The sequence below is a fragment of the Oryzias latipes genome, chromosome 15 (assembly GCF_002234675.1).
Source record: "Oryzias latipes chromosome 15, ASM223467v1".
Classification (NCBI taxonomy): Eukaryota; Metazoa; Chordata; class Actinopteri; order Beloniformes; family Adrianichthyidae; genus Oryzias; species Oryzias latipes.
The window spans coordinates 3,890,627-3,915,383 of NC_019873.2; the positions used below are offsets into that span (position 1 = coordinate 3,890,627).

Sequence of the window (24,757 nt, forward strand, 5' to 3'; positions counted from 1 at the left end):
TGTTGTGATTTGTTTTTTATTGGTACCAGAAGTGGTTCTATTATTTTAAGAGTAACTGCTGACGAGGCTAGACCTTTAGTCTTATTTATCCACTATATAGTGAATAATTGTAATCTTTTGAAGGTAAAACATTTTAACCTTGCTTGCAGCTTTACTAAATGGGTCATTATCACTATAAAGTGCCTTTGGTGTCCCCATGAGTATCACTCATTCATGAACCAAATGGAGCAGAATAACTAAAGTCTGACTTCTTATAATTGACCAAAGACTTGCACACAAATCAGTAAAATAATTTGATCCTTAATTTGAGATTTTGCTAATTTATGCAATTTCTTTTCTTCGGGTATGCAGTTTTATGTCCCAAACACTGTTCTGCTAACATCAGGGTGTGTAATAAATGGTTAACGTATGCTAAATAAAAAAAAATTTTGGTGCACATTACTTGATAAAAGAAGTTATTTTATTCACGCAAATTTTATCTTCATAATACTGTTGAACATTTTGCGCACGTCCCTGACCTTGCTCTCCACCCTGTCATTTTGGGATAACTGTCTCTTTAAATATAGGGCTGCACGGTGGCGCAGTGGTTAGCGCTCTTCCCTCACAGCAAGAAGGCCCCCAGTTCAAGTCCTGGCTGGGGGACCTGAACCAGAACATCAATGGGGGTCCTTTCTGTGTGGAGTTTGCATGTTCTCCCCATGTACGCGTGGGTTTTCTCTGGGATCTCCAGCTTCCTCCCACTGTCCATAAACATTATCCATAGTTAATCGTTAATCTAAATTCTCCATCAGTGAATAGGTGTGTGATTGAGGACATTCTACCCTGCGACAGACTGGCGACCTGTCCAGGGTGTCCCCCTGCCTTCTCCCACAAGTGACCAGGATAGGCTCCAGCAGCCCCGTGACCCTGAAAGGGAAAAACGAATTAGAAAATGAATGAATCTCTTTTTTTAAAGAAAACCTAATTTTTTAACTGACATCCCAACCAGCGTTTTGTGTTTCTTCACTGCAGACTGAAACAGTGGCAAGTTGCAGAGTAAATATTTACACTTTTGTTTAGTAATTGTAATCATATTAGGTGTGTAGTCAGATGTCAAGCATAACATGACCACCCTGTCATGGTGAAATATGATTTAATATAAAAGCCTTTCCTAAATTCCAAATATACAAGTTCAACAGTACACAGTCTACTTGCTAACTGAATCATGTTGCTAAGTGAAGATCCATAATGTGCTCAATAAATGCTAACATTAACCAAAAATGTCCACCCTGTCATTAAGCCTTCTTTGACAGGAAGGACATTCTGATAGTTTATGGCAACAAACTACTAATGTTACATATTTCAACAGCTCCTACTGACAAAACCTAAATTTCCCCCTGTGGGATTAATAAAGCATAATTGAATTGAATAACAATAATAACAGGGTATAACAGTAAAGGTTGCTTACCGATACATTGAAGAAACTGCATATCAGATTTGTTTCTTTCACTGTGCACATTGATGTTCAGAGGTTATCTCAATAAAGCCACATTAATGGCTCAGTTTTTGGTGTTTTGCTACATAAAGGAAGAGTGGATCAAAACCAGTGTGTTCACCTGATAATTTCACCCTTTGATTAACTGCAAAATGAGGTAATTTAATGACCTTTTGAAAATGTGTCCACGCTGGCATTTTCCTATTCAAAGAAAAAAAACAAGTTAGCAAAACTATCTGTGTGATTCCTTTATTAATACATACGGTCCAAGTCGTATTGTAATGTTAGAAATTTTCACCAGATTTCTTTGCAATTCTTGCTGATATTGTGTGTATAAAATTGTTTGCCCTAATTTTATTACTATCCTAATATTTTCTTTATTAGCTGCTTATTAGCTTTATTATTATTAATACACTGTTTTGACAAAAGGACTAAGTAGCTTTCTGAAAATATGAATTTAAATCTATGATCTAATAACAATGTATTTAATCTACTCTGAAATCGTCCATGACAGGATTGACATGTTTGCGGTTTGTGTGTGCATTGTCTGCTTGCAGTTGATTTATAAAAAGTGTGGGAGCTTGACCAACATGCATTTCTGACAGCACAGCATCCACCTAACACAATAAATGTGAAGTCAAATGGAAAATCCCATATTTTTTGGTGGGATATTGGGAAGTCTCAAAGGCACCTTATGGTGACATTGACCCAAATGGTAAATGGTGTACTTGTAAAGCGCTTTTCTACCTTTCTTGAAGGCCCAAAGCGCCTGATCTGCTGCCAAACACTGACGCCAACCTTTTTTTTTTTTTTTTTTTTAACTTGTTCTGTCCAACAGCTGAGCAAACAGATTAGAGCTGAAGGCTTTTTGTGTTGGACAGGTTTTACTATCACAAAAAGAGGTTATATAGCTTCAAGAAACTAGAGTGTAGATTTGTATAAACCCCTTTTTGTCGTATTATTTTTTATTTATTTGTTACATTTAGTGTGTGTGGGGAGGGAGAGGGGAAGAATGTGAGGGGAGGGTGGAAGAGAGTAAAAGGAAGAAAGGTGAAAAGGTGGGGGATACAAGCACTGATTTGACTAAGTTATTAATTTAAGCTGTAACAATTATACCAGATCTGCTGGAAAGACAAATATTACATCAAAGGTGAAAATCTGACACTAAGATGAGCGAAAAAAAATCTGTCCATCAATACACTGTAGGTAAGGAGGAGGGATGAAGCAGACAGGGAGTGTGGCAGTGTGCACGTGCACGTGGGGGTGGAGATACATGCATGCTGCCGACGTGAACCGTGTGTTCATAAAGGGAGCCAGAACCTACCCAGCCAGACCAGCCAGACCAGGAAAGGGGAGGAGAGCCCCCCAGGCCAGAAGCCCCCCCAGCATCCGGACCCAGGCAGCCCGGGAGGGGAGGAGGAGGGGACCGCCCACCCCACCAGCCAGGCACAGAGACGGCCCCCCTACAGGGGCCCCCCCAATGCCCAGAGGCACAAGCGAACCCAATGTCCGGCCCCCAGGCCACAAGACAGGAGCGCTTAGCCGTACCAGGCGGCAGCCATGGGGGCCACCGGGCGCCGGACACCGAGACAAAGGCCAGGGACGAAGCCAGGGCCCCCGGAACCCATGAGCCAGCCACCACCCGACCGGCGCCCCGTCCCCGCAAGCCAGCCCAGGCACGCGACAATAGCAACCCAGGGATCGCCACGCACCCACAGCCACAGCCACCCCCCTAAAACCCTACGCACTACAACCCCCCCCCCCGCCATAATATCTGACCCCCCCTCCCCAACCCTCTCAGTGCCCTCCCCTCTCTGTGATGGGGAGGGAAAGCCCCAGAGGGTCCCAGCGAGCCAGCCCCCAGGTCGGTCCTACCCATGCACTCACACACACATACTCACAATCATCTGGTTACCCTCCCTACCCCCGCCGCCACGCAGTAACCCCCCCCCCCGAGCCGGCCGACCCCCAGCGCCGCATGCCCGACCCCTCCCGCAGCCGACAGGATACCCATAAGCCCGGCCGCCCTGAGAGGACCAGGCGGGTGAAGACCGGCCGCCCCCCCCCGACCCCACCCACGTATGGAGGTGTGGGAGTGCTGTGTGTGTGCTGCAGGTAAAATAGGAGGTCACCAGTGTGGGGGGCTCCACCGCTGCCAAGCCACAAAGCCCCCCACTCCGGAGTCACTCTGTGAGTGGTGTGTATTTGCTGTGTGTGTGCTGCTAGCATGCAGTGTGTGTGTCTACAGAGGAAGTTAAAATTGTGGGGGCGGCCAGCGAAAGGTGAGCACGGATGTTTCACCGTGCCCCCCTCCACCAGACCCTCTCCACAAGGCCCTAGATGAATCAGAGTGTCTAATATGCAAGTAAAAAGCGGGGAGGAGGGCGGGTGCCAACGAGAACCCAGAGAGGGGCATCCCCAGAGAGCCCCGCCAGCATACCCCTCCCATCCAGATCCCGGGGCCCTATGTGCCTGTGTGCAATATTTGTTTGGGTGAGAGCGGGGAGGAGCGGGCGGATGGGCACAACCGGGGGAGAAGGCTCCCCCGAGCGACCGGCCCCCCAGCCGGCCGCGGTAGGCGCCCCCCCTCCCAGAGCGGCCGGGCAGCCAGAAACGGCAAGCCAGCCGCAGTTGGAGGCCAGAGCCTCGCGGCGCCGAGAGACAGCCAGCGAGGAAGGGTCCCGGTGCCAGAACGGGGGGGCAGGGGGTCCAGCCCCACCATTCATACCCTGGCCCCCCTAAGGACTAGCACACTGCCCCCCCAGGCCCCCCCCAAAAAATAAATAATTAATAAAATAATAATAATAATAATAATAATAATAATAATAATAATAATAATAATAATAATAATGAAATAAACCCACCCAAGTGAACCCATTAACCCCTGCTGTGACTGCGGCGGTCGACCCCCGGGGGGCCAGGCCACGCGCCAACCACCGGCCACGGGCGAAACACCGGCCACGGGCAGACGACCCCAGGCCCCAAAGCCCCAAGCCTCCCCCCAGCCCCCGCCACGGCGACCAGCCACCCAGCACGGCACCCGGCCGCCATTCCCGGTCAGCCGCACTGCCTACCCTGCGCCCAGCAGGCACCCGCCCAGGAACCCCTGCCAAGTTGCCGGCAGAGTGTGCGCCCCCACCACCACCCCACCCAGGCAACCAGAGCATAGAGCCGGGAGAACGACAGGCCCGGCAGAGCCCGCCCCCCCAAACCCACCCCGGCCCACCCAACCAGCCAGGACCCGGCTCAACCTATCACCATCCCACCCCCACTAGGTGATGTGACTAACCAGCTGGAGCCAGGGAGAGTCTGAAGCCGACAGGTTTTTTGTGGAGGACATTATCTCTGAACTAATATGCTCTGACATGAGGTTTCTGTAGTGGTTGATGCTAAGATTATTTTTAGATTTCCAGTTTAGGAGGATAGTTTTCTTTGCGATACATACAGCGGTGAGAACCATATAAGCCTTGTTAGATTCCATGTTGATGTTATTCAGGTCACCTAATATGCAGAATTTGGGGCAAGCAGGAATCTTATGATTAAACCAGATTGATAAATCCTCACAAACCTTACGCCAGAATGATTGGACAGGTGGACAGAGCCACAGGGCATGCAAATAGTCGTCTATGTTGTTACCTATGCACTGTGTGCATATAGCAGACTGATTGAGACCCATTTTAAATAACCTCTGTCCGGTGTAGTGAGTTCTGTGGAGAATCTTGTATTGAATAAGTTGCAGATTAGGGCTTTTGGTCATATTAAAGGCATTCAAACAGATCTGTAGCCAAAATTGATCACTAAAATTCAATGATAGCTCAGACTCCCATTTTGTCATGGGTAAGTAAATGGTTTCATCTATGTCTGATAACATCTTATAAATTTTGGAGGTGAGTTTGGGATTTTTAAGGTCCATGAAATGTGTTACTGTAAGGGGAGGGTCTAGGTCTATTTGGGTCAGGCAGTATTTAGTGCTTATAGCTGATTTAAGCTGCTGATATTCTAGAAATTTGTTTATATTAATTCCATAGGTTGAGGATAACGTTGAGAGGGACATAAATTTTCTATTCTGAATTATATGCTGGAACTGCTGGATTCCTTTGTTCTTCCATGAAGCAAAATGAATCATGTTTTTGTTAATCAAAATGTCAGGGTTATTCCAAATGGGGGTAAGTTTACATGGAAATAATGTGAGGTTGTTTTTTTTTAAAAAATCCCACCAGGCTGTTAAGGATGAGCTGATGTTTAAACTTCTGAAGCATTTGTGTTGTTTAATTTTAGAACTGAAGAAAGGTAAATTAGAAATATCTAGGTTATCACAGAGATTTTGTTCCATATCTAGCCAGGATTCATCCAGCACACCAGGATTCAGCCATTTTTGTACATAACACAATCTGTTCGCGGAGTAGTAGTCCTGGAAGTCTGGAAGGCCTAGTCCTCCTCTATCTTTAGGTTTTTTTTAATAGTTTTTAAACTAATCCGTGGGGGTTTACCTTCCCAGAGGTATTGGGAAATGAATGAGTCTAATGATTTGAACCAAGTAGTTGGAGGTTTGGAAGGAATCATTGAAAATAGGTAGTTAATTTTTGGGAGAATCATCATTTTTATGGCTGCAACTCTCCCGATTAGAGAAATGGGTAGAGTTTTCCATCTAGTGAGATCAGCCTCGGTTGTTTTAAGTAGTTGGGTGTGGTTTAGCTTGAGTAGATCAGAAAGCCTAGAGGAGATATTTATACCTAAGTACTTTATGTTGCCTGTTTGTATTTTAATAGATGACGGATTTAGATAATTGCAATTAATTGGTAGAATTGTGCTTTTAGACCAGTTTATGGAGTATTCTGAGACTGAGGAAAATCTATTAATTAGGGAGATGATTTGGCAGATGGAAGATTGTGAATTAGGAGTAAATAGTAAAACATCATCTGCATAAAGACTTTTTTTGTGTTATAAATTTTTGGTTTGAATGCCTTCAATGTCTCGACTTTGCCTAATTGCAGCAGCTAGAGGTTCAATAAATAGTGCAAATAAAGACGGAGATAGTGGACAGCCTTGTCTGGTTCCTCTTTGTAAATTAAAGCTTGGAGATGTTTGATCATTTGTTCTGATACGAGCATTAGGAGAGGCATATAGTATTTTAATCCAGTTAATAAATGATTTTCCAAAGCCAAATTTGTTCAGGGTGGCTATTAAAAATTTCCAGTTGACCCGATCAAATGCCTTTTCTGCGTCCAGTGACAAAATGGTTGCTTCTCGGTTGTTGATGGTTGTATAATCTATGAGGTTGATTAATCTGCGCATGTTGGTAGATGAATGTCTACCCTTTATAAAACCTGTTTGGTCAGGATGTATTAGAGAAGGAACTACCTTCTCCAGCCTTCCCGCCAAAGCTTTGCAGATTATTTTAAGATTTGCATTAATCAGCGATATGGGTCGATAGCTGGATGGTGATGTGGGATCTTTCCCAGGTTTCAGAAGTAAGATTATATTAGCAGAGTTCATATTTGGAGGTAGATAATTGTTGTCCTTAATTTCTATTGTCATTCTGAGAAAAATGGGAGCTAAGATTTGCCAAAACTCTTTATAAAATTCTGCTGGGAAGCCGTCTGGTCCTGGGGCTTTTTTACTAGGCATGTTGGTTAATGCTTTATGTAGCTCTTCTTTGGTAAAAGGGGACTCCAGGGCTGTGATTTGTTCCTCTGTTGGTCTAGGCCAGGGGTCACCAACCCTGTGCCCGCGGGCGGCAGTGCGCCCGCGAGCACCCCTTGTGGCGCCCGCAGGGAATGCACCCAAAAAAAATCTTTTTTTTTTTATTGAAGCAAATATTCAACAAACAACCACCGCATGTCTGTCAATGACAACAATATCAATTCTGAGATAAAGGTAGACAAAGAAAAACCCAAATATGTAAACAAATATAACTTAAAAAATAATCACTAAAAGTAAGGGTCTATTACAAAAGTTTAAATAGATCAAATAAATTACACAATTTCTGGACATTCTTATGATTCATGTAATGTAAAGATTTTGAGAATAGGTTGAGGTGGTTGAGTAATCCATTAATGTGAGGATTAATATTCCTGTCTGTTTTTATTTACATTTATGTTTAAAAAGTTAAAATTAAGTTAAAGTTTTAAAGGTTTAAAAGTTTAGCTTTAGTGTGTTCAATAAATATTTATCTTGTTCGGCTGCAACCTAAAGTCTGTTTTGAAATTAGGCTCCCTCTGCAACTGAGTTTGACCCCCCCCCCCTGTAATACGAGTCTAGAAAATTCATGCATGTTTTTGTGTGTAAAATGAGCAAATAAAAATAGGGCACACAAAAGGAAGTCCTCAAATTGTGTTGTTTTTTGGGGGGGGGCTAGGAGGTTTTTAGTGGCGCCCTTCATACCACTTGGTGCCCATGAAATAGCCCTCGGTCTCAAAAAGGTTGGTGAACCCTGGTCTAGGCAAATCTATGCTATTGAGAAAACTGTTGATGTCATTGTCAGAAGGATTAATTTGGGATGAGTAGAGGGATTGGTAAAAGTTTTTAAAAACTGAATTTATTTCGACTGGATCATGTGTTGAATTTCCTGTTAGGTCTATGACTGATGAAATAGTTGTCTTCTCTTTGTTTATTTTGAGTTGATTTGCCAAATATTTCCCAGATTTATTACTGTGATCAAACCTCTCCAAGCGTAGTCTCTGTAATAAAAACTGTGTTCTTTGATTAGTTATTTCATTTAATTCGATTCTTACTTTCCTTATTTGTTGTAGAGTTTGTTCATCCGGAGAGTTGCTGTAGGTTTCCTCTAACAGTCTGATTTTTTGCTCTAAATCCACTAGTTTAGAGTTTTCTTTTCTTTTTTTGTGGGATGAGAAGGCGATTATTTTTCCTCTCATGACTGCTTTCCCGGCCTCCCATAAAAGGCACGAGGAAATACCTGGGTGGTCATTATTTTGAAGATATGAGGACCATTCTTTAGCAAGGAAATCTATAAAGTTAGGGTCTCTGAGCAACGATGTATTGAACCTCCAGCTCCTTAATGAAGGTGGTGATGTTTTGTTTTTAAGAGTCAGGGAAACTGGTGCGTGGTCGCTGATAGTAATGGGGTGGATCTGTGCTTCCGTAGCTATGCTCAACAAGGAGCTGTTAACCAAGAAATAATCTAGCCTGGAGTATGATTGATGAACTGTGGAGAAAAAGGTATAAGTTCTTTTCGTGGGGTGGAATAAACGCCAAACATCACAAAGACCAAAATCCTCCATGTACTGTTTAACAGTGTTTGTGGATTGCCAGAGTCTAAGATTTCCTGTGTTATTTAGCCTATCCATCTCTGGATCTAAACACATGTTGAGGTCACCTGCAATGATTAGCGATTTGTCTGTATGTTCAGATAGCGCAGAGAAGAAGGAATGAAAGAATTTAGGGTCATCTACATTGGGGGCGTACACATTAGCTAAACACAGCTGCATATTTTGAGTGGAAAGAGTGACTATTATAAATCTTCCCTCTGGGTCTATGACTGTACTAGTTTCTGTGAATTTAATTTCCCTATTTATCATAATTGTTACTCCTCTCTGTCTAGAATTATAACAGGCTGAATATACGTTGGGAAAATCTGCTGTGGCGAGAATATTCACTAAGGAATTAGACATATGAGTTTCTTGAAGAAACGCAAAATCAGTTTTGAGATCTTTTAATTTGCTCATTACTTTCAGTCTCTTCTCTCTGGTTCCAGCTCCGTGCACATTCCAAGTAACTAACCTTAGGGTGGACATGCTGCTGTTGAGGTGAATGTTAGAAACTGTATGTTGTTGATGGAGGCAAAAATGAGTATATATGTACACATAATGGTGTGCTTGATGTTGCTATGAGGCTTAATGTGTAATGCACAGTGCATGTGATGTAATGCTGGACATCCTGAGTGTCTGAGTGTGTTGTGCAGATCAGTACTATTGTAGAGTGGCTGGGTTATGTGGCAGCTTAGGTGAGGGGGAGGGAATAGTGTGTGAAAAAAGAAAAAAGGGAAAGGAGTGCAGAGGGGGGGATAAATAAGGAAACAGGGAGGGTAGAAACAGAACAAACCTATCATGAACAGGCTTGAAGCTGCTGAGGAGACTGGTGGTGATTTTACCTAAAGTGGAAAACCTTTATGCCCCGTGAGTTATGCCCAGTGTGTCACATATAAGCATAAACTGACACCTGTGCAGAGAGTGTAAAGGGTGTGGATACATATCTGGTTTAGGAGAGCCAGGGAGTGACGCCAACCTTTTTAACACCAGGAGCCGTGTGGGGTTTCTAGGTTTCTTTCCATTCCTTTATTGAGAAAGGTTTCCTATACATTCACCAAATTGTTTGCTCTTTCTGGTCCATGACATTAAAAACTTCAAAGAATCCTCAGGGTTTCTTCATTTGTCTCTAAATGATCAGATTTGGACTGTAACTGTAAGTCATTTCAGTGCCATGGATAATAGTAATTATTTTAGTTTGTTTTTGTACTGATTTGCAAGTTAAATTTGCCTTTAAAGAAATGAAGTTAAAGCAAATCTGTCATAAAAAGTGCAGAAACTGTCCTGGTAGCACCGTGTGCACCACACTCACAGCATTTATCTTCATATTTACAGCTTTTTAAACTGATGTTTTCATCCAGAATGAAAGCAGAAAAAGTATGCACAGAATTGTTATTCAGTATATCCGTAGATATGCTAAGATTGATCTTTTAATTTCACGTTATCAGTACGTCATCTGCGTATACTGTTGAACAATAACATGGCTTGCTGCTCCGCCTCTGACCGGCTGTGTTTTCAGCAGACTGGGTGTGTCCGTGCTGCCTTGACACCTGCTCAGGTGTTTTCACGTTCTTCTCAGGATCCCTGCTGTGCGTACTCTAGAACTAGTACTTTAAATAAAACCGCTCAGCTGGAAACCTAATCCCAGATTTTCACATTTATTTAAAAGGATTGTTTCATCTCAGGTAAGTGAGACATGAATTTCTTTGTTTTCTCCACTAGCAAATAGAAGTCTATTTAAGTGTACTAGTACATGCAGTCTATAATAAAAGTGAGGTAGTATACTTGAGGTTTACTTTTTATATGCTATCTACACACTGTAAACTTAAAAGGTTCCATTTTAGTCTGAAGTATTCAGTTAGTACACTTCTTACCCTTTTTATACATGGTCTATAGTAGACTTGCTATACCTATACTCAAGTAAACCTAATAAAATAAACTTCAAGTGTGCTACTTTTTTCTGAGGGAAGTAAAACAAACAAAAAATCTGTGTTTATTTGATCCATTCAGGAGTGAAACCAGAAGTACAACTTGACCCAGAGTCATGGACCGTCTGAAGCTCGTCCTGCAGTACTTCCAGTCAAACTCTGAGTCCATCTCCAATGGGATCTGTATCGTACTCGCTCTGGTCAGCGTCAAGCTCTACACCAGCTTTGACTTTAACTGCCCCTGCCTCCCACAGTACAACAAGCTCTACTCCCTTGGAGTAATGATCGTTCCGCCCGTCATTTTCTTCTTTTTGGGAGTGCTTGTCAATCGGCACACAGGGGTCATGATGGATGAGTGGCTGAGGCCTGCAGGAAACAGGCCAAAGAATCCTGCTGTTGTCAAGTACGTCAGAGTTTGAGAACTAAAAGGACACGCAACAGTGGCATTTAAGAATGCAACTAAATCCGCTCCTTACAATACGTAGGAGTCACAATTGTTTTACCTTGCTGTGAAGCTGCCAGGCTGGTCTTTATCTGTCGTTATACACAAAATGCACTGAATAGGCCAGGTATGCTGTTCTTGTTCTACTACAAGGCTTCAGCAGCTGAAGAGGATGTGAGAGTGGCATGTTCCCTGGGAAGCTTAAAGCCAATTCCAAAGATTTGGCCCTCTCTGAGTCTCTTCTGCCTTTTCTTTGAATCTTTGAGACAATTCTAACTCCCACAACAACTGCAGCAACCTGTGGTTAGAGTAAGGCAACAAAGTATTTGTTATTCAGCAAGTTATTGCACTTAAAATGAGGAGTTTGTTCTTCATAGATACTCTTTAGCAGCGAGAGACGCGATATTAAGAAAGAATCCACGATATCTCATTGTATGGTTGTTAAAGAGCTACTTTGATTTTTTTTTTTAAATCATGTTTTGGGTGTTTTAAATACGTTCTTGTGATATTTTTCTGATGATGGAGGACATTACTGAAGAAAATAGCATGGTCTGAGTATTTCTTAATTCAAATTGTGCATCAGGAGCAGACGAAAAAAAGCTGTTTGAAAAAGAGCTTATTTGTGACGTAGAAAATACTTTGGGCAAGCCACAAGCTCCAAGCTCTCAGCAACTGGGAGGGGAAGGGGGGGGGGGGGGTCACTTCGCAGCCAAAGTCCTACCAACAACTTGGAGGTGAATCTTTTAGTGAACTCCTACCGCCCTGCAGTAAATATCTCCTAGAAAACGAGATGATCGGAGTGGGTCTTTAAAGAATTTATTTTTAAATATTACGGGTGCAACAAAAAGTGCGAGCAATATTGGAGCTATCTAGCCGTCCAGTTCTGATCCAGATTCCAGCTCAGACCAGGAAAACAAAGACGACCATGGATCTACGTGTCTGACAGTGGATGATCAGAATGGAGCAGATCAGAGAGACTGTGGCCCGCCCAACATTTTTTAATGGAACAAATTATCTCTTTTTCCAACTGAATTTTTGAATAAAGAAATACTCTGAAATGCAATTTTCTTAATATATGCCTGTCACAACGTGATGTGACTAGAGTGGCCTGGTTTACTTAGGAGGCAGATGACTTTTAAGTTCAGGAACAGGTTTTTATTCTATGATCTCACCTGGGCCGCGCAGCTCACACCTGGGCCGCGCGGCTCACACCTGGGCCGCGCGGCTCACACCTGGGCCGCGCGGCTCACACCTGGGCCGCTCAGCTCACACCTGGGCCGCGCAGCTCACACATGCTCTCCCCCCTCACACTGAGCTCTTTTCCTTTTATGGGCTCCAGTTAACTGGCTGGCCACGCCCAGGAAGGAGGCCACTTTAAACAAACAATAAGGTAAATATACAACAAAATATAGAAATGTCTTGTAAATCATGCAGTTAAAGTCTTTAAACATAGACAAACATAAATAAACAAACAACTCAAATCATTCCAACAAAACGGTAAACAAAGAAATCAAAATACTTTCCACTTCCTGTGCCCAACTACTAAACAGGAAGTAAAGGCCGTGGTCACCATTTTGTTCTTTGGGCACCAGGAAGAGAATGTGAAAAACATGACAAAATAAAACCAGTCTTGTGCTTTACATGCATGATGTGTCTGAAAGTGATGAGCTAGAGCAGACAGGTGACAAGTAGATACATCTACTTTGTAACAATGCCCTCCGTCATCAGAAAAATGCGACAAAAACGAGTTATATACACTATTTTCATTGGAGGGGTGTAATAAATTGAACATCTTCTTATAGATACCTATTTTCAGCTATGATTCAGAGGGCTCTGCTCGCACCAATGGTGTGGATCTTGGTCACTTTGTTGGATGGAAAAATCTTCATCTGTGCTTTCAGTGTGAGTGTGGACCCTGCACTGTTCTCAGGTATCTAAAACACGCCAAGCACACAGCTTTCGACAAATTTGACCTATCCATAATGTATGACTTTGAACAAGTGTTGTGTTTTTTGTTAGGTGCACCGAACAACACTGGGCTGGATATGACCAAGATCATGGCCAAAGTGCCCTGCAAAGAGGATGTTATTTTCAGGAACAGCTCTTTCCGCAAAGCCGTCTCTCGTTATGTTCGGTGCTATTCACAGGTAAATTCTTTTACCTTCAAGTTTTGTAAGTACATGTAAAGAACTTCAATAAAACATATCACTTGCTCAGCATTTAGGCCTTTTTGTAGATTTTGTGGGCTTGGGTGTCATGTAACCCTTGTGCTATCTTAGATGACCCCACCCTTACATTGACGTGTTCTCCCTACCATGACAAAGGTGGATAAAGGTGGAAAGATTTCATGTAATCCATGGACACCAGTGAAGATCACAAATCATTGAAGAAAAAAGGTTCAGCGCACTGTCTAGTGGGTCTAGATGACCCAACTCCCAACGTTAAAGTGCCTAGGACAGCACAAGGGTTAAACACACCCTCCACATAAATGAAAACAATTGGAGCTGATCGCACTGCCACCTTTTATTTAACATTACACGATCAACGTCTTGTTGTTCTACTTATTTCCCTGTCTAGGCAGTGGGTTGGTCCATCCTCCTGTTCCTTATTTTATTGGGAGCACTGGGACGACTGGTGAAGCCCTGCTTTGATGACCACGCCAAGTTCCTGCAGACACGCTATTGGAGCAATTATCTGGATGTGGAGCAGCGGCTCTTTGATGAAACCTGCGTCTTGCACGCTCGGGACTTTGCCCGTAAGTGTGTGGTGCAGTTTTTTGAGGACATGCGTGAGGACACCATTCTTCATCTTCCACATCCACCCTTCTTTGCCGTTATTCGAGAAGACTTGGAGGAGGAAGAAGAAAGGCTCCACGGAATAACCAAGCAAGAACAGGTGGAACAGCTGCTTAACAAGTGGTACTACAGTAAACCTGAACTGGATGTGACGAGGTTTGCCTATAAACCACAACCATGTGTTACCTGGGAGGACTCTGAAGGGAGGACTTTGTACTCTGATCTTTAGACGTGAAACTGGACTCAGCGAGTCGCCTTTTGTCTCCAAACATTGCATAGAAACACTAGAATGTCTGCTTAGCTGACTGACTGCTGGTGGAAAAAGGACAAAATTGGTAGTTTAAGTTGGACTTGTTCTCAAGGAAATAACCTCCTATTCTTCTTTTCCCATCCTCTTTAGCATAGAAAGTCCAGGGTCATTTTTTAGGGAGCACAGGAGGCCATTTTATCCAACATTTTCATGGATTGAAATACTTGATCGTTTTGACTTGTTTGAACAGTAATGAAGGTGACTGAAAGGCAGGAGGGCGGGTCAGCGACTGAGGAGAGAAAAGCCTTTGATAATACCCTTCCTGTTCATGACTTTACTTTGTTTTCATGTAGCAAAAGGATCAAAGTTGAGTTTAGGTGTACAGTTTAGGTTTTATGATAATTACAGAAAAGGATTTGAGCCAAACCTCCTTCCAATGTGATGAAATTGAGTTAGACTGCATTTAAATCTGCAGTCTCCACCACAGACATGTAAGACATTCGCAATGTCTTCCTGTAAACAATAAAGAACATCATCCTCCTTCAAAACCCATGTTTTCTTTTTTGAAAAGAAGAAAATCTGCTGTGATTGCAGATTTTCAATCGTCCTCTGAATACACATTTCTGTCATGTGAAAGCAAATTAAAAATCAACAAGGAACCATAGTAAAACAGCTGGATCAAAACGCACTGAAATAAACACAGCAGAGTAGAGGCTTAGCTGTGCCAAAACAGTTTTTGATCCCTTGGTGATTTTTTAGGTTTCCCCACTTAAGAAGGAGGTGTAGTCTTTGCTCATTTAAACAACGAGGGATAGAAAATCAAGGAGTCGACTTTAAAGAATTTGTCAACATTTATTTAGCATTTCATTGAGAGATATTAGTATTTCATCCCTTGGAGGTTTCTTGTAGTTCATGACCAGGTTTCTGCACCAACAATATCAGGAGAAATTTTGATCCAACTTTCTTTCCAAATGACTTCATTTAGATTTGGTTGGCTGTTGCTTAGCAACTCTGAGCTTCAGCTCTCTCCATGGGTTTTCAATAGGATTAAGGTCCAGAGACTGGCTGGGCCACTCCATGACCTTGATCTACATCTTCAGTCGTTTTTTGGTAGCCTCGGTTGTACATTTTGGGTCATTATGCTGTCGGAAGACCAATTCACGACCCATTTAAGCCTCCTGTGTCAAACTCTGAGTTTGACAGTACATGGCTCCGCCCATCCTCCCATCCACAGTAAAGTAGCCCTGTGCAGAAAAACACCCCCAAAGCATAACGTTTCCACCTCCATGGATGACGGTGGGGATGGTGTTCTTGGGGTCATTGGAAGCATTTCTCTTGAGTTAATTCCAAAGAGCTCAGTTGTGGTCTCATCTGACCACAGCACCTTTTCTCAATCACTCTCTAAATCATGAAGGTGTTCACTGGCAAACTTCAGGTGGTCTGCACGTGTCTTCTTAAGGAGGCGGACTTTGCTAGCACTGCAAGATGTTAAGCCAGGGCTGGCCCACCTTGGCTCTCAAGAGCTCAACCCTGCCTGTTTTTCAGTCCTCCCTGACCAGCTTGCTGCTGATTGGCTGACTCAAGTAATTCCACGTCCTGATTCACTGAACACATCTAGTTCAAGTAGTCAGCATCAGGCAGTCCAGGGAGAGCTGGGAAACAGACAGGGTTATGGCTCTTGAGGACCAGACTTGATGACCCTGTGCTAAACCATTTCAGCATAAAGTCTTACAAATGGTTTTCTCTGTGACTGTGGCCCCAGCTAGATGTCCGTTTCCACCAGTTCTAATGGTACACTATGGTTGCTCATTGTGTCAGAAGACTAACAGATGATTAGAAAACCCTTGTGTGATCATGTTAGCACTGCTGAAAACAATTTGCCTGCTTAGAGAAGTAAGAAACCCAACCTTCCTTTGAGTAGGTTGAGTATTTGAAGAATCCCATTTGTGGGGTCAATTAAACGCTCAAAATGGCCGGAAAAAGAGAACATGTGAAACTTGACCGTCTATTGTTGTTCTCCCAATGATGTTTTCCTTTTTGAGATTTTCAAAACAATGTTTTTAATCTTTCTAGTTAATTAATTTTAAAGTTGATAATTGTATCTTATATCTGGTGGGGTCTCCAGCTTTCAGTGGGCCAAGCTTGATGGACCCATCTCCACCCAATAACAAGACCAATGCCATGTCACAGGGATCATTTGACTACTAGGGTGTGGACTGGTGAGTTTTGCATGAAGGCTTTTAAAACATTCAGGCACACAAGTCAATGACTGCATCCAATTTAAATAGTGAACAAATATAGAAAAAATAGCCGGTAACACGTAGATAAACCACCTCCACTACAGCCTCTACCTCTGTTCTGGGGAATCTATCCTTTATTGTCCTTTTCCTCCTCAATTTTATGATACTTTCTACTTTCTCCATATCTGGTAGGATTTTCTGTGTTTCTGCCTTTTATCATGCTGTCACAAACTTGTGGTGTGAGACCCAATATGCTGGAGACCAGGCATGGTTGGCAGAAACCTAAAACATTTAATAAATAAACTGAAACATGAAAAAACCATGGGAGCAACAAAGGAGTGACGGAAGAAAACAGAGCAGAGCAGAGGACCTGACACTGAGCTACTGAAAACTAGACACTTAAATAGACTGAGGGTGATTAACTATATGAAACCAGAACCTGGTGAGACTGACAATGAAAACAGAACAAGACAAAAACACCACAAAAAACCAGGCAGGTAACTCTCACATCTGCTTAGTATTCAATTCAATTTAAGTTATTTAGCACAATATTACAACAATCAGTCAATGAGTCATCTCACAGGGCTTCAAACTGTGCGACGCGTCACTCTTACCAGTCCCATCATTACTTCAGTGTGATTATCGTACTATTGAGAGATTTGTGGCTAATTCAGGACAGACACGCGTTGGCAGTTCTACGTAAACCTTCTATTCAGTCACCCATAAACAAAAATCATGAGCAGAAATGACTGCAGTGGACCCAGAAATATATGAAAACTCATTTTCAAAGACTCTTGTTCACTGATGAGTAGTGGGTGGATGGTGAATGTTCACCAAGTCCCAACAAGGCTGCAATGTTAGCATGAAGGGGGCTGAGTCATGTCTTGGGCTGGAATCATGAGGAGAAAGCTGGTCGGTCCCTTAAGTGCTAAAACAAGAAGCGTGCTTTCTGTAACAAAATCATCTTCATGCATGACAATGCACCATCTCATCCTGCAAGGAATACCCCTACATCATTGTCTGCTATGGGCAGAAAAGGAGAAAAACTCACGTTTTTATGCTGAGAAGAGTCTTCAGGATCCTGGAGAAGTGAAGCCTTTAAAATTATGTTCAAACTTAAGAAATAGAAAGGAAGGAAGAGAAACAAAGATTAGCTTCTACAATGGGGTTTTGGTGAAGATCAAAGCAGCTCGAGTTCTCAACTAGAGGATTTTCTGAGGAAGACCAAGCAAAAATGATAAATGGTGGATGCTTCTATAACACTTTTCTACCGTGATTAAAGTGCTTTACAGTCACATTCACCCATGCACACACTGAGCACTGCTGCTGAACTCTAACTACCAGCCATGTGGATTTGAGTGTCTTGCTCAAGGACACTCCTGCAGCCTTGGAATCAGAGGATGATCGCCTCCCTCCGCACAACAGCCGCAGAAAAGAGAGTTACAATAATCAATGCAGGAGTCAATAAGGCTGAACAGAACAAAGTCCCACTTCAACACTTCCGTCATCTTTTGATCTACGTTCATAGAGTTTCCAGTGAGCCTTTCATTGGGATTTGAGCCCAATCATAATTTTCACAAGAGACCTATACGATGCTGTACTTAAGCCTTTTAATAAACTGTATTCATGCATATGATGATGTATTAACTTTGGCACACAAGAGAACAAGCTTTTTTCAAGCCCGGAAGTAAAATGACTGGATTTCTGAGGCGCCGCCGTTCTCAGCTTGTGTGTGCCGCCCACTTCATGGCGTCATCCTAAAGTCGGCCTCAGCATCGTGTCTGTGTTTCGCACACGAAAACAAGCAACATTCAAACTTTTGCAAAGATGGATATGCATATTGTGCATTAAAAAGGAAGAATTCCCCACTAGCTCCGAAGAGAAAGTGAATGTTTGTGTTAGCCAGGGCAGTGCAGACTCTTCCTTCCTTCCGGCTGTTCTTCACTTATCTATGTCACAATGTGACAACCTGCTGGTTTTTGTGGACGAGGAGGGGCTGGTGCTCAGAGTGCAGGTTTTTAGAGGAATACTCAGAAATGCTTGAACAGGTCAAAATATTGCTTTGGGCTTTCTTTTCATGAGGAATAAACATTTTAGTACACATTGAAGCTCAAAAAAATTGGTTTTGCATAAAATAGCCCCTTTAATAAAATGTATCCTGTTCCTGAATTTCTTTTTTAAACTTTGTGTTGAACCTTGCATTTTATGTGATTTGAATGATTAGTCTTTTGAACATTTGTTTTTCTCATGAACATATTTTAAGAAATTGAATTAATCTTAAACTTCCCAGTGCTCCTTTTTAAAGGGTTTTCAGATGTAGTACCATTAATGGATAATTTAGATGATTCACTCTCCCCACAGCTCCTTTGACCGCATGTTGTCTGTTCACAACAAAATCTTCAAAATGCAAGCACGAGTCCTCTAATCAATTCCAGGCCTTTTATCTGCTTCACTCATAATGACATAACAAGGGAATTGCCCACACCTGCCCATGCAATAGCATGGAAGTCAGTTGTCCAATTACTTACGAGCCCATGAAATGAAGGGATTGTGTTCAAAAAATGCTTTAGTTTTTCACATTTTTATGGAATGTTTTTGTTCAACCCGTGGAATAAAAGCTGAAAGTCTGCACTTCAATGGTAACTGAGTTGTTTTATTTAAAATTCACTGTGGTAATGTACAGAAACTAAATTAGAAAGAATGTGTCTCTGTCCAAATATTTATGGTCCTGACTGCAGAAGCTTAGCAGAACTCCAACAGCCACCCAGCCTAACGTAGTCCGCTAATGTATTTTTATGAGAAAATAAAAACCGCCGAACCGACCCTAAAATCACCCAAATTATGCCTACCCGTCCAAAGCCATTTTTTCACCCAAATCTAGTACCAAAACCGCCCAATCTGGCAACACTGTTTGCCGGGAGGTCGTAAAGCGAGGTGGAACAGTGAGCACTGACGTCATCGCCCCGCCTCCCTCCTAATGCTGACTGGAATTGAATTACGCTATACTTTTCAGACCGTGGATGTGAAGACGAAAATGCAACTCCCTTTTTCATTTTACTTTAATTGTGTCACAGAATGTGCGATTTGAAGTAAAAAATGAAAAAGCATTTTGAATGATTGATTTTTAAAATTATTTTATATAGTCATTTGATGCAGTTACATCGTGAAAATGAAAAAGCATTTCTGTTAATCCATTTTAATAGTCAAATTAGATATTTTTAATTGAATTTTGCTAAGCATTTACTAGAGAACTTTTTAAAAATGAAGTCTCAAATGGCATTTTCTATATCATTTTAATTAAGTGACAGAATAAGCAATGTTGAAGAAGAAAAAGAATAAGAAAAAGAAAAAGCGGTTTGGCGGATTGCTTTTTCTTTTTGATTTTGAGTCAACAAATGCAGCTTCATTTTGAAAATGAAAAAGCATTTCTGGTTTTGACTTTTGTTTTTAGTCATTCTTCAGAAACACTTTCATACTTGACAAACATCACATTCAGTGTTGTAAATGGAGAGGTAGCAAACTGTACTTTCCATATTATGTCAATGTATTCAAAATACATTCTAGCTCAATACAAAAACATGCTAACCTGGAAAACTGCTAAATTAACTGGCTCACAACTAACCTCTACTAGGTTTTTTTATCAGTTCCTTGAATCTTTTTCTTTACCCCTTTGTTTTTATTCTAATCTTATTTTGCTTTAAGGTTTTGCAATTTTGGACATCAAGAAATGGCTGTGCCATTTGATGTTTGCGGATGACATTGTAATTTGCAGTGAGAGTAGAGAGCAGGTGGAGGAACAGCTAGAGAGGTGGAGGTTTGCTCTGGAAAGAAGAGGTATGAAGGTCAGTCGTAGTAAGACAGAATACATGTGTCTGAACGAGAGGGATCAAGGTAGAAGCGTTAGGTTACAGGGGGCTGAGGTGAAGAAGGTGCAGGAGTTTAAGTACTTGGGGTCAACAGTTCAGTGTGATGGGGATTGTGGAAAAGAGGTGAAGAGGCGAGTGCAGGCAGGTTGGAGCGGTTGGAGGAAAGTGTCAGGAGTGTTGTGTGACAGAAGAGTGCCAGCAAGACTCAAAGGAAAGGTGTACAAGACAGTGGTGAGACCAGCTCTGCTCTATGGGTTAGAGACGGTAGCAGTGAGACAGAGACAAGAGGCTGAGATGGAGGTAGCGGAGATGAAGATGTTGAGGTTCTCCTTAGGAGTGACCAGGTTAGACAGGATAAGGAACGAGTACATCAGAGGGACGGCTCATGTTGCCTGTGTTAGCGACAAAGTCAGAGAAGCCAGACTGAGATGGTTTGGACATGTTCAGAGGAGGGATAGTGGATATATTGGTAGAAGGATGTTGGAGATGGAGCTGCCTGGCAGGAGGGCAAGAGGACGGCCAAAGAGGAGATACATGGATGTCTTAACAGAGGACATGAAGTTGGCTAATGTTAGGGTAGAAGATGTCCATGATAGAGTGAGGTGGAAAAGGAGGATTCGCTGTGGCGACCCCTGATGGGAAAAGCCGAAAGAGAAAGAAGAAGAAGAAATGGCTGTGCCCCTGTAATGTTATATTGCTATGTAATGTCATTATCATTTGTGAAAGATTGTATGGTAGCTTGTTGACAGACAGACAGACAGACAGACAGACAGATCTTCTTTCTGAAGAATAAAACCATTAAATGAAAAAGGTACTATGGCAAAATGGTGGAAAAACACAATAAACTAAACCACAAAAATGTGGTTTCTTTCCTGAATAAATCTTTCTACTTGCAGGAGTTGTAAGATGTAAAATAGAAAAGTAGATGTGGAAGGAGGAAAACGAACGAGTTGGTTTAGGGAGAGGAAAATACCAAAGTACTGACTGACTGGATACACTCCAAACCAGTAGGTGGCGATAGCGTTCAAACTGTTAATCAGAAAAATAAATGCTGTTAGTGCGCATGCGTATAAAGACAACGTTTCGAGCGGGCTAATTTAAAACAAACAAGATGGATGTTATATCTGCTCTACAGTTCCTCAGATTAAATGAAATTCCTGAAGGTATGGTTTGCATTCGGCACGTTCATATTACGTTCTGTAAAGTCATGCGGTTGTCGGGTATTTTTTTGACGCGGCCGTCATGGTTTTTGTGTATCACGTCGTCGAAACTGCTGAACATGAATGAACTTGACTATTTCGTTTTAGTTGTTTAATTGTCGCAGAAAATAATCACATTGTAGTTAGATATAAACTAAGCACAAGGCATTCCTCGTTTGTGTGCATTATTCTGTCGTTTCATATCATGTCAGTTAAAAAACAAACCAGAGCAAGCAGGAGTTTCAAACACACTTTTATTTCAGACTCAGATGTAGTCCATAGAAAAAGATACAAATACAGTATACATAATAAAAAGTAAAAAGATATAAATTAAAAAGAGTATAATCGCTGTATCCAGTGTTTCCTCAGGGCAGAAGTGTAGCGGCATGAGCTTCTTTTGGGATCAGTCAGAGACATGATAATTGAGTTCTTAGATTTGTCCAGGCGTTCCATAAGGCCGTATGTAAGCTTACGCAGTAGTGCTTCACAGGCGGGGATGTAAGCATCCACAAATAGCTGACTGGCTCTGTACCACCTTGGCACCTCAAAGCTTGCTTGTTTAAATTAGTTTTGAACAGTAAAGTCATGTTCATGTTCAAGAAACCAGAGTCTGAGTTGATTCCAGCTTTATGACACGGTGGCTTATCCTGCTGGAAGTAGCATCAGAAGATGGAACTAAAGAGACGGACATGCCTGGTCATGAATCTCCTCTGACCTCTGGCATCAACAGCATTTCTGCCCACAGAAGAACTGCAGCTCACTGGATATTTTCTCTTTTCCAGAACATTCTCTGTTGTGGGTAGGGACTAGGGATGGCCCGTGTGACACGGACGTTTCGCTTGTTTCACCTTCATGAAGCAGAGTGGTTCGGCACAATATTTTGGGGCGCGTGTCAACTAGCGCAGATCACCTGGTTGATGACGTATGACGCGCCAGAGGCATCGTTTGGTTGAACCAGGGTTCAGATGTCACTTGTGTTTGAACAGTTCGGCGCTGTTCTCTAGAAATACAAATGAATCCCGAACGTTTCTCGACCAGCAGTTCTATTGTTACCCCTGAATTGGAATCAGCGTCAGCTCATCGCACTTTACCATGACTCCTGGTTTAAAAAAAAAAAAAAAAAAAAAAAAAACTGGCCCAGGATCGTTTCAACTCGCTTTCTCCTAATAAGACAACACACTAATGAATGTTATTTGTAAGGAAAATAGTTCTAACAATATATGATGGCCGGAAGGCATTGTAGTAGTAGAGATAGGTCAGTGGAATAATTATGGTGGCTTCATCCAGAGTTCCTGGGTTTCAGATCAGTGGTTTGGTTTTTTACAATTTTTTTCTTTTTTTGCTTTGGTTTATTTTCTTCATGTATGTGTGTTTTGCTGTGTCAAGTACTTCTCACAGAAAACGTAACTCGTTGTTTAGTTTTACTTCGTTTTTTATCACCATTAACAACATTATTTTGTTCGACGTCTTTTCATCATCATTTCCACATTGAAGTGTTACAAGGAGCTAAGGTGAAGCAGATGATGAAGTTCCAGTCCGCCGCCAGATGTCGCTGTTCTGTGTGGTTTCAAAGCCCTGACTGGTTGGTTCATGTTTCCGGCACAATTACATGAACCCCTAGGAAAGCTTCATGGGGCTTCTATTCCCATCCCTAGTTGTGGGTGAAAATCCCAGTAGATCATCAGTTTCTGAAATACTTGGACCATCCCGTCTGGAACCAACAACCACGTTCAAAGTCACTTAAATCACCTTTCTTCTCTGTTCTACTGCTGGTTTGAACTCCAGCAGATTGTCTGGACCATGTCTACATGACTAAATGGTTTGAGTTGCTGCCATGTGATTGGCTGATTGGAGAGTTGTGTTAACGAGCAGCTGGACAGGAGTACTCAAAGTGTTCGTGGCGAGTTATTCAGATAATGGTGTAACCTGAATCTGACTACTTTCAAAAAAAGTAAAAAGCGCATTTAGATGTCACTGTAAGAAAGAAAAACTCTGATAGGTGTCTTTTTCTTTATGTAGTGACTTTGCTGTTGCTGACCTGTGGTTTTTTTTTGGTAGACTGGGTGAACCTGGCATGGGACACCGAGTTTACAGAGAGGAAACCACTGAATGACGTCTTGGAGAAAGAACTGGATGGCAGTGAAGACGAGGCCTTCAGAACCCTGTATCACTGTTTTCTGGCCTACGTTCCCGATCAACAACAGTCTACCAGCATTAATGGATCCTCACAGGTTTCAGTTTTCTTCCTGAGTCCAGCAGCTGTCATGTTGTTGCCATCATTTAGTTTCAGTGGACTGTATTATGGACCTTTCAATAGAGTTCCACCCAAAACTCTTTTAAACTATTCACTCAACAGGTTGTAACAGCTATAATGTGATCAGTCATCAGTGGGATTTGGAGATTTAGTTTGGTTATCATCTTCCAAAGACTTGTGTAGACAATCAATATTTATAGATCTAATGTATTTATCCATTTTCTTTCAACATGTTTTAATGAAAAACCTGCTTTCAGATAGGTTTTTATATAAACAGTAGCACATACGGTAGAAATGAGAAGTCTCGCCTTTGTTTAGTTTGTCACACAAAGAATAAAACGTTTATTTTTGTCACAACCAAACACATTAATTGATAGTTAATCAAATTGTAAATCGAATCATAAATGCAGTGCCTTGTGAAAGTATTTGTCCTTCTTGAACTTTTCAACCTTTTGCCACATTTCAGGCTGCAAACATAAAGATATAAAACACATTTTAATTTATTGGATATTTCAAACTTTTTTAACAATAAAAACTGAAACATTGGCTGTGGAAAATGATTCAGCCCCTTTACTTTCAGTGCAGCAAACTCTCCAGATGTTCAGTGAGGATCTCTGAATGATCCAATGCTGACCTAAATGACTTATGATGATAAATAGAATCCACCTGGATGTCATCAAGTCTCTGTATAAATGCAGCTGCTCTGTGATGGACTCAGAGGTCTGTTTAAAGCGCAGAGAGCATCATGAAGAACAAGAAACACAGCAGGCAGCTCCAAGATACTGTCGTGGAGAAATTGGGATTTGGATACAAAAAGATTTCCCAAGCTTTAAACATCCCAAGGAGACTGTGCAAGCATGAATGTTCAAATGGAAGAAGTATCAGACCACTGCAGATCTACAAAAACATGGCCGTCCGTCTAAACCTGCAGCTGAAACAAGGAGAAGATGATCAGAGATGCAGCCAAGAGGCCCATGATGACTCTGGATGAACTGCAGAGATCTACAGCTGAGGTGGAGAGTCTGTCCATAGGACAACAAT

General features: G+C 42.0%; 2 protein-coding genes across 3 annotated transcripts in view; both read left to right on the top strand.

The window, feature by feature from the left end:
• The first annotated feature begins 10,697 nt into the window (after window positions 1–10,697).
• calhm3 (calcium homeostasis modulator 3) lies at window positions 10,698–14,705 on the top strand. Its single transcript, XM_020709273.2, has 4 exons — window positions 10,698–11,073; window positions 12,915–13,042; window positions 13,132–13,259; window positions 13,690–14,705. The coding sequence occupies exons 1-4, from the start codon at window positions 10,787–10,789 to the stop codon at window positions 14,134–14,136; spliced, it is 990 nt and encodes a 329-aa protein (XP_020564932.1). The 5' UTR covers window positions 10,698–10,786; the 3' UTR covers window positions 14,137–14,705.
• A 6,613-nt stretch (window positions 14,706–21,318) lies between these two features.
• Window positions 21,319–24,757, top strand: part of ncapd3 (non-SMC condensin II complex subunit D3) — a 34,842-nt gene continuing 31,403 nt past the window's right edge. For both annotated transcript variants that reach the window (XM_011484054.2, XM_020709275.1), the window contains exons 1-2: window positions 21,319–21,426; window positions 23,521–23,693. In XM_011484054.2, the coding sequence (XP_011482356.1) occupies window positions 21,375–21,426; window positions 23,521–23,693 (225 nt within the window). In that variant the 5' untranslated portion in view covers window positions 21,319–21,374. The remainder of the gene's footprint in view (window positions 21,427–23,520; window positions 23,694–24,757) is intronic.

Coding starts and splice junctions, on each gene's coding strand:
- calhm3 (XM_020709273.2), top strand. CDS start 10,787: ATGGACCGTCTGAAGCTCGTCCTGCAGTACTTCCAGTCAAACTCTGAG. Junction 11,074..12,914: donor AAGAATCCTGCTGTTGTCAA/GTACGTCAGAGT, acceptor ATCTTCTTATAG/ATACCTATTTTCAGCTATGA. Junction 13,043..13,131: donor GGACCCTGCACTGTTCTCAG/GTATCTAAAACA, acceptor GTTTTTTGTTAG/GTGCACCGAACAACACTGGG.